Below are 13,798 nucleotides of genomic sequence, written 5' to 3'. Positions count from 1 at the left end.
ACTTAGCTGTTGTGACTGGCTTTGTTAGGCAATCTGAAGCGTTCTCATTTGTATGAACCTTCATTATTGTGATGTCTCCATCATTCACCCAATCCCTTATCCGGTGGTATCTCACATCAATGTGTTTGGACCTCCCATGGAACACTTGATTCTTCACTAAGCAAATAGCACTTTGACTGTCACTTAGAATCACCACCAAGTCTTGAGCTATCCCGAATTCCTTTGCCAATCTCTTCAGCCATACCGCTTCTTTTGAAGCTTCCGTTAAAGCCATATACTCCGCTTCCGTAGTAGACAAGGCACTAACCGATTGTAACACTGCTCTCCAACTAATCGGTCCTCCACCACAAGTGAAGACATATCCTGTGGTGGATCTCCTCTTGTCTAGATCTCCTGCATAATCAGAATCTACATACCCCGACACACATGCCTTTCCTTGTTGTCTTTCAAACAATATCCCAAGCCTTTTGGTGCCCTTCAAGTACCTGAGAATCCATTTTGCTGCTGTCCAATGTTGCCTTCCAGGATTCGCCATATACCTTGACACCACACTAACGGCTTGGGCTAAGTCGGGGCGTGTGCACACCATTGCATACATGAGACACCCTACCAAGCTTGCATATGGAACTTTACTCATTTCCTCCTTCTCCACATTCGTAGAAGGACATTCTTTTGCACTTAACTTAAAATGCTCCGCCAAAGGAGTAGACACCGGTTTGCAATCCATCATATTAAACCTTTCAAGTACCTTGGAAATATACTTGCTTTGTGACAGCCACAACTTGCCTTCCTTTCTGTCTCTCCTTATCTCCATTCCTAGGATCTTTTGTGCAGCACCAAGATCCTTCATGTCAAACTCCCTTCCAAGTAATGTCTTCAAATTCTGGATTTTTGACATGTCCTTACATGCAATTAGCATGTCATCAACATAAAGAAGCAAAAGGATGAAGTTACCATCCTTGAATGCATGAGAGTACACACAACAATCAGATTCACATCTTCTATACCCAATCTTCATCATGTAAGAATCGAAGCACTTGTTCCACTGCCTTGGAGATTGTTTCAGTCCATACAAAGACTTCTTCAACCTGCAAACCAGATTTTCCTTCCCTGCTTCAATGAACCCTTGAGGTTGGCTCATGTAGATGTCTTCCTCCAATTCACCATGAAGGAAAGCAGTCTTCACATCCATTTGCTCCACCTCCATGTCCTCTTGTGCTACTATGGAGAGTAGTAGTCGTATAGAAGTATGTTTCACCACCGGAGAGAAGATTTCATCATAATCAACTCCCTCCTTTTGCAAGAATCCTTTTGCCACCAACCGAGCTTTGAATAAGGTGGCACCCTTCTCATGCATTTCTTCTTTCTTCCTAAACACCCATTTGCAGCCAATAACCTTGCGACCTTTGGGTTTAGGAACTAACTCCCAAACTGAGTTTTGGTGTAGAGATTCCATCTCTTGCATCATAGCTTCCATCCAACTTTCCCGTTCCTTGTTCTCAACAGCTTCTTGGAACGTGGTTGGTTCTTCTTCACTAGCATTTAGGGCATAGTGAACTGCATCCATCTCCCATCCAAACCTTTGAGGTGGTTTGATGGTTCTCTTGGGCCTGGACCGAGCTATAGATGATGGCTCCACCTGTTCTTGAGCCTCTTCTTCTTCTTGAGTGTGTTGTTGATGCTGCCCAGCTTCTTCCTCTTCAATGTCGGACTCCACCTCCTCCTGAACGTCTTCAGTTGGCTGTTTCTGAGTAGTCTTTCTTGACACCTTCTCGAGTGGAACTTCAAAGGTTGTTTCTTTCTCAACAACATCCTCCTTTGCCTCTGAATTCTTGACTTTGTTCATAGGTATGGTCTTCTCATCAAACACAACATTTCTGCTGAGTATCTTCTTGTGGTTCACTGGATCCCACAGCTTGTAGCCCTTCACACCACTCTCAAATCCAATGAAAATACATTCAAGAGACTTTGGCTTCAACTTGGATCTTTCATCACTAGGAATAAGTGCATATGCACTGCACCCAAACACCTTAAGATTCGAATAATCGATTGACCTTTTAGACCATACCTCCTCTGCACACTTGAACTCAAGATTTCTTGAAGGCGATCGGTTAACCAAATAGGCAGCGTGGTTAACCGTTTCTGCCCAAAAAGATTCGGGCAACCCTGCATGAATTCTCATACATCTCTCACGCTCCATGAGAGTTCGGTTCATCCTCTCCGCAGCTCCATTTTGTTGGGGTGTCTTTTTCACGGTAAAGTGCCTCTTAATGCCTTCACTTTTGCAAAACTCAAGGAACTTGCTGTCCTTATATTCACCACCATTGTCACTCTTTAGGATCTTGATCTTTCTTCCGGTTAGGTTCTCTACTTCCGCCTTCCACTCTTTGAATTTGGTGAAGACCTCAGATTTCTCCTTCATGAAGTAGACCCAAACCTTCCTGGAAAAATCATCCAAGAAAGTCACAAAATAGCGAGCTCCACCCTTCGATTTAACCGGTGATGGCCCCCATACATCCGTGTGAATATAATCTAGCACACCCGTGCTTTCTTCCTCTTTGTTTCGCTGCTTGAAAGCTATTTTTGATTGCTTTCCCATGGTACAAAATCTGCAGAACTCAAGCTTGCAACTTTGAACACCTTTCAACAATTTTCTGTTGTGTAGTTCCTGCATGCCCCTCTCACTCATGTGCCCTAGCCTCAAATGCCAAAGCTGAGTTTCATCTTCCGAGTCCTTGCTTGTAGATACAGCTGCTCCACCTATGATTGTTGTACCACACAACCTATATAGACAATTAGGTTGAATCTCACCCTTCATAATCACAAGTGAACCTTTTGAGACTATGAGTTTCCCTCCATTTGCTTTGAATGAATAACCATTCTTATCAAGAGTTCCAAGGGAAATGAGATTCTTACGCAACTTTGGAATGTGCCTTACCATTCCAAGCGTCCTAACAGCCCCATCATGCATCTTTACCTTGATTGTACCGGTTCCTTTGACTCTACACATTGAGCCATCCCCCATCATCACTTCACTGCTATCTTCTTTCTCATACGTGTCAAACCACTCCTTGTTTGAGCACATATGATATGAGCATCCGGAATCCAAAATCCAATCGGAAGAGGAACACCTTGAAGAATTAGCCAATGCATTTGTTTTAACATTGCTATTAACACACAAAAGCTCACCATCACTTTCCGTGACATCCTCCGCTGTGTTTGCTGCATTCTTCCCTTTGTTCTTCTTCTCCTTCCATATGGGGCAATTCTTTTTCCAATGCTCCTTTGACCCACACTCGAAACAACCATCTTTCGCCTTGGATTTGGACCTTCCTCTATTGCCTTTCTTGCCTTCACGCCTCTTTGAACGACCTCTCTCTCCGGTCTTTGCAACTAGACCTTCACCTTGAGAGTTTTCTCCCGAACGTTGAGTCATCCTATGGTGTGTCATGATGTCTTGCACCACAGGCTCAAAATCAAGAGTAACCTTTCCGAACATAAGAGTGGTTCGGAAGTGTTTATAGGACGAAGGTAAGGATGTCAACAACATGAGAGCCTTATCCTCCGGACTATAATTCACATCCATTCTCTGCAAGTCAGCAACACATCTATTGAAACTACTTAGATGTTCCATTAGATTTCCTCCCTCCTCCATCTTAAGATTCAGGAGTTCTTCCTTGAGGAAGAGTTTGTTGGACAACGATTTCCCTGCAAACATCTCTTCGAGCTTCTCCCATGTTTGCTTCGCTGTATCCTTTATCACGTTGATGAGCACCTCATCGGAGAGATAGTTTTCGATAGCTCCTCTGGCTAACTCGTCAAGAACTCCCCACTCATCATCCGTCATGCTTGCTGGCTTCTTCTCCTTGCCAACCAACACTACATGGAGCTGTTGTTGTGTAAGAGCTGACTTCATCCTTCGTTGCCAAAGAGTGAAGTTCTCCTTCCCTGTGAAAGGCTTTAACTCCACCTTCATACTTGCTGCCTGTGGTGGCTTCATATGCTGTGAACTGCTACCACTCTCAGCTTCCATGTCACTTGCCATCTTCAACACACTAGCACTCCAAGAGAAGAACTAGCTCCAGCTGCCAAACACAGCTCTGATACCACTTGTTGAGAATTAATGACTAACTCGCTGCCCTTTTAAGATCTTGTTGTTGATGGACTTTGGACAAAGAACTCAATGATGGATGAGTCTTACACACACACACAGAAATTAACCAAGCACAAATGACACAAGTGTTTATAGAGGTTCAGCAAATTGCCTACATCCTCTTTGGTGATCACCTTGAGAAATTTCACTAATGAAGATAGGTTACAACTTTGGTTTACAAAGGAAACCCCCTTAGAACACTACCCTCACAATCTGTTTCTCTCACACCCTTGCTCAACACCTTGATACACTTAGAGAACTCTCTTGCTCTCCCCTTAGTTTTTCTGAACACACTACTAAAACTTCAGCTCTAACTCAACTTGGAATACCAGCTTCTTCCACTTACAATTATTCAACTTGTTTTCTCCTCTTGTGTTATCTTACTTCACCCCATTTCCTACACAAGCCAATAGACAAGAGATAAGATATCAGCTTGTCCTCCACGTTCTTCCCTTTAGTCACCACTTAGACTAAATGTCAGATCAAGTAGGTAAATAGAATCCAACTCAGCCACCTCCCACTTACACCAGAAAATGGAGAGTGATATCTTTGAAATAAGATAACCAATTAGCCATGAGTGCTCTCCCAACTATCCAGCAGGTAGTCAACGTTCATTTAACTCAGAAGTGACCCACTAAGCCTCTGAAATCTTGTGGAAAGCGATAGCCATTGAAAACACTGTTGAAAACGCGTAAGAAATCGTCACAGCACGACTGGGACGACCGGTCGCCAGGAACTGGCGACCGGTCGCTTTTGGTTTTTCCTCCAGACCTTGAATCTGCTTCTAAACGACCGGTCGCAAATGCTAAGCGACCGGTCGCTAGCTTCCTGCGACCGGTCGCAAAGAACTGGCGACCGGTCGCTCGTTGATGTTGCTCCAGACTTCGAATCTGCTTCAAAACGACCGGTCGCAAATGCCTAGCGACCGGTCGCTTTTAGGCAGATTCAAAATCTTCCTTTCAGCGCCAAAACCAACCTTGTATCCTTAGGTGAGCCATTTTCCCAACAGAAAGAAGAGATCAGCACCTGTCCTTTCAATCCTATTCCAGCGACACCTATGCTAAGCTAGCTCAAGTGGTCAACACTCAACATGACACGTGTCCCTTACCTGGCCCAAGCATAGTCGCAGGATCAGATTACCAGTTAAGGATCCGACGCCCAATATTTAGCCACACCATTTCTTGATTTTCAATACTCCTACATCTCCAAAAATTCAGTCGAGTTTCGAAAAATACTACGAACTCATAAATACATGTACTTTCCTTTAATCACATCCAAAATATTTTCTCCAAAATTCTACAAATATTTTTTACACACCATAAAATTTCCAAGGTCTTACAAACATGATCTTTATTTGGCATTTATGCTATATCTAATAATAAATCAAGAGCAAATTGGCAATAACTGAGAAAAAGAAGAAGCAAGTAACAAGCAATAAATGTACCTTGCGCTACATTACAAGAGCAATCTCTATTGCATCAATTTCTCCCATGCCACTCATTTCTACAATGGAATATTCTTTTACTAATTTTACTTGTATCTCAATTTTTATTTTCCCTTTCTTTCTCCATCTTCTTCCACTAAAACCTAAAAGCTGACTCTCGAGTTCTAAAATGATAACCATTACAAAAGGAAGAACCTATATACATGAGCAATATTTATGTTTTGTATTAGGAAAGAAATTTGGGGAGGCACTTATATATAAATTTGGGCGATAAAGCCGATGATGGGATTAAATAAGTCTGTTTAGCTACAAACAAGTCATTCACATGTTTCATATGAATTTACAAAGACCAGACATACAGCTGTTACGAAACTAAGAAGGTAATTGAAGCAACTTATCAATTTTCATGCCATTTCACGTGATCAAATATTCTAAATTTGATTTTTAATGTGCACTTCCCCGTGCATCAAGAGGCTTTCAAATAAGTTTCACTAGATAAATAAATTTTGTAAAATACCTTTAAGTCCATTGTTTTAACCATCACACGACCCGACATCACATATGCAATAAATATGCTTAGTCGATTTATGCATGCACCCCGAACGTCGCATATGGAAGTAGCTCTAAGGATACTCAAGTATCTTAAAAATGCCCTAGGGCAAGGTCTATTTTTTTTAGCTGGAAATCACTTGAAGCTACGTGCTTATTGTGATTCTGATTGGGCGGGGTGCCCTATGACAAGGAGATCCACGACTGGGTATTGCGTATTTCTTGGGAATTGGAGGACTAAGAGACAAAAAACCGTCTCATTATCTTCTGCAGAGACAGAATATCGAGCTATGACAGGAGCATGTTGCGAGCTCACTTGGCTACGAAGCCTGTTACATGACCTACATCTTCCGCAATTCTCCATTGTGACAACAAGGCTACACTACATATTGCTGCTAATCCAGTCTTTCATGATAGAACTCGTCATATAGAGATGGATTGCCACTTCATCAGAGACAAGATACAGGATGGTGCAATCGCTACCAAGTTCATACCTTCTTCGCATCAATTAGCAGACATGTTCACCAAACCCTTGGAAAAAGATCCCTTCTCTTATCCATGCTAGGCAAGTTGGGAGTTCTTGATATCCACTCTCCAACTTGAGGGGGAGTATTGGAAAGTAATCAATAGCCGATTCTACGGGAACTAGAATAGGAAAAACTTCTCTGTAATTGTTTTACTTTTCCTAGAATTGCTGTACAATTCTTTTCCTAGTTAGGCTCTGTGTATTTCCCTAGTTAGGCTTGCATTCTCCCTGTATAAGTATATTGTATAATTAATAGAATTATTAATTCCGGCATAATATCACTCTATACCAATTTTACAGCTTAATCCATTAGTTTACACTATACTACAGATGATCAATTCTATAACTAAATTACTAGGAATGGATGGATTGATGGATGCATCAGATTCTGAATTTAAGAAATATATATCATCTACTTGTTGAGATGCTTAATTTGTGTTTTAATGTAATGACGTGTTTAATTCCTTCACTAATCAACATCATCTACGTAGAGTAGAGTTTTATGATCTATTTGCATTGAAAGAATATTGAAGATATATATGATCAGATAGAAAAAGAAAAAGGAAAAAAAAAGAAGAAAAGAAAGTAATTTTGCTGTCATACGGATTGGATTAAGCAAGGAAAAAACATGTCATCGCATATGGCGGTCCGGTGGGTTGGATTTGGAGCACATGCTGAAAAGACCATTGCTGGGTTCAAAATTTCAAATAGATAACTGCCTTCTTCTTCTTCTTCTTTTTTATTTTTTTAAAGAACAGTCCAAAAAAAAAAGGAATTTTTGTAAATGTCACCTAAATTTTTCGAAATCTATGATTTCTGACTTTAACACCATCCAATTTTCCATCCATTTTCAAGGAAAGAAAAAAAAAAGATAAATTTTTTTAGGGACCTAGCCATGAATTTTCCTTGTTTCATTAGAAAATACTTCAAACCAGAAAAAAAAAAAAAAAAAAAAAGGGACAAATGCAAAATAATTTCTTAATATGGCATGTTAACTTTCAAAATAGAATTATCTTAATCTGTTTATATAGAGAATAATATGTGGAATCAATCTTGAGAAACGTTGTTAATTGCTTAAGATCAAAGCAAATGCAACTGTTCACTTATTGGAAATATTTTTTTTACAAAGCTATAAAAGTGTTCTAGAGAGTTTAAATTATTAAAGCTATAACACGAGTTACTGTTCGGTTCATTTTTACACATGATTTTTCATGTTATTCACCTATTATTTTGAGTTAGTTCTTGACATTTTATAGCTTTTTACTTCCTTTTTGTGTTTTCTTAGATTTTACCTTGGTTAGAATGAAAATGAGCTAAACGGGCATTATTGGTTTTAATTTCTGTTTTTGTTCATTTTCGTAGGTCAACTTCTTGGCCTGGGATCAACATGCTCTGGTGCTCGGATGAGGTGAAGATCTTCATGAAACTTGTTCCAATGGATGTTAACTACAACATATCCAAATTTGAGCTCCATTGGACAAGTATTGCCTATCCAACCAATCCAGCATGTTACCACAGCTCTGGAAATCCGAAACTGTCCAGCTTTTACCTCCAATGTGTCACTTGATAATTCTTGTTACCATAACACTTGGTAACAAGAATTTACCTTAGTAAAAGAGATATTTTCTGAGGCAAAGAGCATATTTTCAAGGACAAAGCTTCATCATGGCAAGGAGACAATGGGTGAAGGCTTTGGAGGAAAGAATGACTTTTATATTCAAAGTGTGAGCTGTAAATTGATGGGCAAGGGAAAGGTGAGTGCAATCTGAAGTATGAGAGGCTTTTGAACGTGGGTAACCAATCCATTCTATCATTCTACACATTGGGAGCAGATTTTGGAGAGCTTGGAGCTAGGAGAAAGCCAAGGTGCAGCCAAGCAAAGTGGAGAAGAAAGCTTCCACCATTGAAGACCTTAAAGCTTTCACAATTTTCTCAAAATCTGTAAACTCTTTCTAATTCTATTTTGAGTTTGTATTTGGAATAAGTATGAGCAACTAAACTCCATAGCTAGGGCTTAGGTTGAAGCCCTAAACATGATTACCTTATTGTTTTGATGCTTGAGTGCATGAATTTCTAGATATTGTTGATGAATTCCAATTCACCAAATTAATCTATCCTTGATGTGTGTTCTTCTTTGATTGATCATCTTTGAAAGCACGCTTCTTGAGGTTGTTGGTTTTATGTGTATCTTCATGTTATCCTAAGCAATAAATGGATGAAGTAAGAATCATCCATGTGAATTGGTTTCTTGAATACCTAATGTAAACACCATGCTATTAGGAGTCTTGTGATGTTCATATTCTCTTTGAACTTAATGGGTTTTTCTTGTAATTGAATCAAAGTACTAAGCACACCTAGATTCGGTTATAGGGAAGGCACAAGCATTGTAGCACTAGTACTGCACTTTACGTATATTAGAGAGAATCAATGCGTCTTGAGCCACTAGTACTGGTCTTGATTGCGAACATCTTCATCAACACGTTTAGAGTTCATCACTTGAGTATCCATGAACATGGGTAGAATTGTCCAGGGTAGATTCCGAAACCCTAGTGTTTGTTACTTGGTACTTTCACATTTTGATAACTCATCTATGCCATTCTTGTTAAATTTAGAGTTCATTTACTTTCATGCAATAGAAATAGGTCACTTGAATCAAACCAAACCCCCCCCCCCCCCCCCAAAATGTGTGTGTGAGTTGTGTGTTTGACACGTTTTGTGTCTTTGTCACTGATTTTATTTGTTTTCGTAATTGTTTTGGACTTTTTGTCTGCGTTGTGTTCTTGCATTTTCTGTGTTGAATCCAACCGTATAAAGAACGTGAATTTTGGACAAACGGTTGGAAAGTTATAGGTCAAAAACTGGACAGAGGTCGAAACTGAAAAACAGAGAAAACGACTCTGTGCAAAAACGACCGGTCTCTTTTACCTGACGACCGGTCGCTCATCACGTCAAAATTTGAGTTTTGACTCTGCCCAAAAACGACCGGTCGCTTTTACCTCACGACCAGTCGCCAGACACTGTTCACGCACTATTTAGCACTGTTCACTGGTGATAAAGTGGTGATAAAATGGTGATAGAAAATGATGTTTGTGTTTTTCTTTAGTTTTCTTGTGTTGTTTCATTTCTTTTACACTTCTTTACTTATTTTTAGTTTCCATTTTGTATTTGTGCATTTGTGGTGTGTCAAGTAAGTGTTCTTTATGTTGGCGAGTCCTTACTTAGTTAGGATTTTGGTTCCTTACTATGTTAGGATTTTAGTTACTTACCTATTTGTCTAGTCCAATTATAATTAAGATTTATTTCCTATTATAATTTAGATTTACTTCCTATTTTAATTTAGATATATTTCCTATTTTATTTAGGGTTAACACATCTTTGTACTTGTATAAATACCTCCATATTGGAGAAGAATAATAATATGAGTGTATCTTAGCATAACTGAATATTTACCCTACTTTGTTTGACATGGTATCAGAGCCAGGTTTTCTTGTGACCTGTGTTTGCGTTCTCCTTGCAATTTAAGTGCTCTCCTCCCCTCCTCTTCAAGGGGGGGAGGGGGAGTGAAAAAGATATGTTTATTGACATATCCCTATTAGCTTGACATATTCCCATGAAAATGTTACTTATTTCTTGATTCTGACGACCTCTTCTCTTTAGGGGGAGAGGAGGAGTGAAGAGAAGTTGTGTCTATGTGAATTAGCTAAAGTTGATATGGAAGAACTGTTGCTGTTGCCGTTGCCGTTACCTCTACTACTATCGTTGATGTTACCGTTGCCGTTGATGTTGCCGTTGTTATGGTTATTACTGATGCCATGTTGCTGTGTTTTGATCTGTCTCTACAACATAAAAAACCCTAACCTTAAACACTACCTATTTCCGTTACACTATACATCTAGCTTATAATCCTAGCCCGCCGCCGCGGTCTACCTTGTTACCGTCATCGTTGCCTACCTTGCTATTGTCACCGCTGCTAAATCTCAGTGTTAGTCAGTGCATGTTACTTAAGTACCATTGATCATATGGCTCCATCGACCCCTTCTCTTCAGGGGGAGAAGGGGAGTGAAGAGAAGTTGTCTCTGCTGTTGCTGGTGCCAATGCCTTGTATTGCTGTTGATAATGCCTGTTATGTCTCTGCCTTGTTGCTCTTGTTGGTGCCAGTATTGTTGCTTATGCCTTTACTGCTGTGTTTCCGCTGTGGTCATGCCCGTTGACCTTGCCTTTGCTCTTGACTTTCGTTGCCTTGCCTTACCCTATTTGTTAGGGTTTGGCTTTTCCTTGCCATGCCTTGCCTTACCCTATTTTTAAGGTAAGGCTTTACCTTTGTCATGCCTTACCCTATTTTTAGGGTTTTGTTGCCTTATCTGGGCTTTCTTTGCCATGCCATGTCACCTTGCCTTTGCTTGGCCTTTATTTGCCTTACATTGCCTTACCATATTTTTAGGGTTTGGTTGCCTTTGCTTTTGCCGTGTTCACAGGGTTTCTGTGTCCTGCCTTACCTACTGCTATGCTCACAGAGTTTCTGTGTTTTGCCTTATCTACTGCCGTGCTCACAGGGTTTCTGTGTTCTACTTTTATGTATTCTTCTATGTGCCCTATTTTTTAGGGTTTGCTCTTGTGTTTCCGCTGCGAACTTTGCTTTAGTTTGTCACTTGTTTCACTCGTGGTTGACGAAAAGACCTTCTCTACAATTGGTGCTTCTCAAGTATGGTGTTCTGTGACTCGCTTGTCAAGTTGGGCGTGCGAAATATCTTTGCCCAACTTGAGGGGCAATGTTGGCGAGTCCTTACTTAGTTAGGATTTTGGTTCCTTACTATGTTAGGATTTTAGTTACTTACCTATTTGTCTAGTCCAATTATAATTAAGATTTATTTCCTATTATAATTTAGATTTACTTCCTATTTTAATTTAGATATATTTCCTATTTTATTTAGGGTTAACACATCTTTGTACTTGTATAAATACCTCAATATTGGAGAAGAATAATAATATGAGTGTATCTTAGCATAACTAAATATTTACCCTACTTTGTTTGACACTTTACATACTCAAATTAGAACTTATAGGAAGCCGACAAGTTCTTCGTGGGATCGACCCCGTACTTACATAATCTATACTTCATTAGATTCGTGCACTTGCGGGTATTTTTAATTGGTTGTTTGCACATTAATTTGTGTCCTTTTAGGAATGCAACAGTTACCCAGCCCACCACTTGAGCTAATTATTTAAAATAATAATCAGACTAGAAACTAATCAAGCTTTACTTCATGAGAGACTTGATGGATACAATGATGGAGAAAACCAGCACAAAGAGTCCAAGTATAGTTGAACTGCCCGTCCAAAGATCCTTGAAGTAAACTCGTTTCAGGATCGAAATGTTACGGTTGCAGAAGCTGGTTTCGTAGTGCTCCTTAAGCTTACTACAGATATTTGTATAGCAGGTTCCACTAACCATAATCTCCTGACAAAGTGAATTAATCAGCTTCGCCACTGCGTCGCTGCTGCTTAGCAAGTTAACTATAACATGGCTTTCAATCAGCGCATTCACATCTTCCACAGTGTCCACAAGCTGATCCAGCATCAAAAAGTAACTGCAAACATAAGCCTCCTCTGGGTACATAAGCTGCTCCAAGGCCATCACGTTTCGAATAATGCAATCTTCCCCATACCTTGCCCGAAATTTTGTAAGCTTCAAGTTCATATTTCTAAAACATGCCATTTTGAAATTACATTTGTGGTCCTCAACTCTCTTTATGACGTAGCGTTCACCTTCATTTGGCCTAAACTTCACCCCTGCTTCCTTCAGCTTTCTTACGTCGTATATAGTTTTGGTACGGATGTACTCGCCATTTCTTTCCCAATTCATGTTTTCTGTCCGCATAATCTCTTTTTCTGGCCACATAAAATATCTTACCAAGTCAGTGAAATGTTTCACTTGTTCATTCTTAATGGGTTGTAACTTCGTGTATTCCTTAAAGAACTCACAAGTAAGCTTTAGAAAGGGGTGATCATAAGCAGGTTCGGTTTTCTTAGTCTCCATACGATGATCATCAGATGTAGAAGTGGTCGAGCGGGAAATTGGAAAACAAGGCTGGAAGCAGGGGTGATCATAAGCATGTTCGGTTTTCTCAATCTCCATACGATGATCATCAGATCTAGAAGGGGTCGAGTGGGAAATTGGAAAACAAGGCTGGAAGCAAGGCAGGCAGTTGTGCAGGTCATCCGCCTCTTCTTTCTCCTGAACATTTTTTCCGGGATTGGAACTGGAATTGGTGGGGATGGCAAAGTCATATAGCGCTTGAAGAAGAGGATAAGGAAGCTGATTTTCCAAGAGTATCAGGTCCTGCTCTACAGCTTTCCTCAGCAATGGCGATCTTAAAAGGTAATAATTTTCCTTCTTTTCGGTTTGACAGTTAACGTTCTTGAAAAAGAGTTCAAGGATGAAGCAGGCATCAATTAGAATTACCTTCAGAAAGTCAATATCAGGCTCAATGGCCCCTGCATAACAACGAAGAATGTCTTCTTCTTTCTCACGGATGAAGTTTGGCTCAATGGCCCCTGCATAACAACGAAGAATGTCTTCTTGTTTCTCACGGATGAAGTTTTCTAGTTCCTCCTTTGTCTTCCAAGTTCGTTGGCAGAAATTCTCATAATATCTCATTTTATGTCTTTCCATATCCCTCAGTTTCGGATTGCCGTGGTGGAAAGGGCCTATTGAAATCAATTGAGGAGTGTATGCTTCACTTTTTACATTCCGGAGTTTGCTAGGAATCCGGTAGATACACCACTGCTCCGAGAATTCAACAGAAACGTAGCATTTTTTTTCACTCTGATTAGTTTTCTTCGCCATTTGTGAAGCCATCATCTTTGTCCTAGTGACCACAAGAATAAAACAGTGTTTTATTAGTTGCAAAAGTGATTGTAATTAAATTTTCCAGCAAAGCATCTAGCAAAGGATTCACAAATTAACATGTAAATGATATGGCACGTGAAATGATACTTCTTTAGTTTGAATAAATAGGCAAGGGTAAAATTCAAATGCTTCAACCTTAAATGGTACAAAGCTGTATCATCTTCTTGCAATGTAGTTTAATGATGATAATGTCTATTTTTTAGATATGCGTTCAAG

General features: G+C 39.8%; 1 protein-coding gene across 1 annotated transcript; it reads right to left on the bottom strand.

Annotated features, from left to right (window-relative positions):
- Positions 1–11,929: 11,929 nt before the first annotated feature.
- Positions 11,930–13,519, bottom strand: LOC110755477 (UPF0481 protein At3g47200-like). Its single transcript, XM_088248637.1, has 2 exons — positions 12,819–13,519; positions 11,930–12,707 (listed from the first exon to the last, which is right to left on the bottom strand). Exons 1-2 carry the CDS (start codon positions 13,517–13,519, stop codon positions 11,930–11,932), a joined length of 1,479 nt encoding a protein of 492 aa, XP_088104763.1.
- Positions 13,520–13,798: the final 279 nt, after the last annotated feature.

Source organism: Prunus avium, chromosome 2 (assembly GCF_965620075.1).
Source record: "Prunus avium chromosome 2, drPruAviu1.hap1.1, whole genome shotgun sequence".
In the NCBI taxonomy this organism is placed as follows: domain Eukaryota; kingdom Viridiplantae; phylum Streptophyta; class Magnoliopsida; order Rosales; family Rosaceae; genus Prunus; species Prunus avium.
Note: the sequence above shows the minus strand (reverse complement) of the source record. Positions and strands in the feature narration are given on the sequence as shown.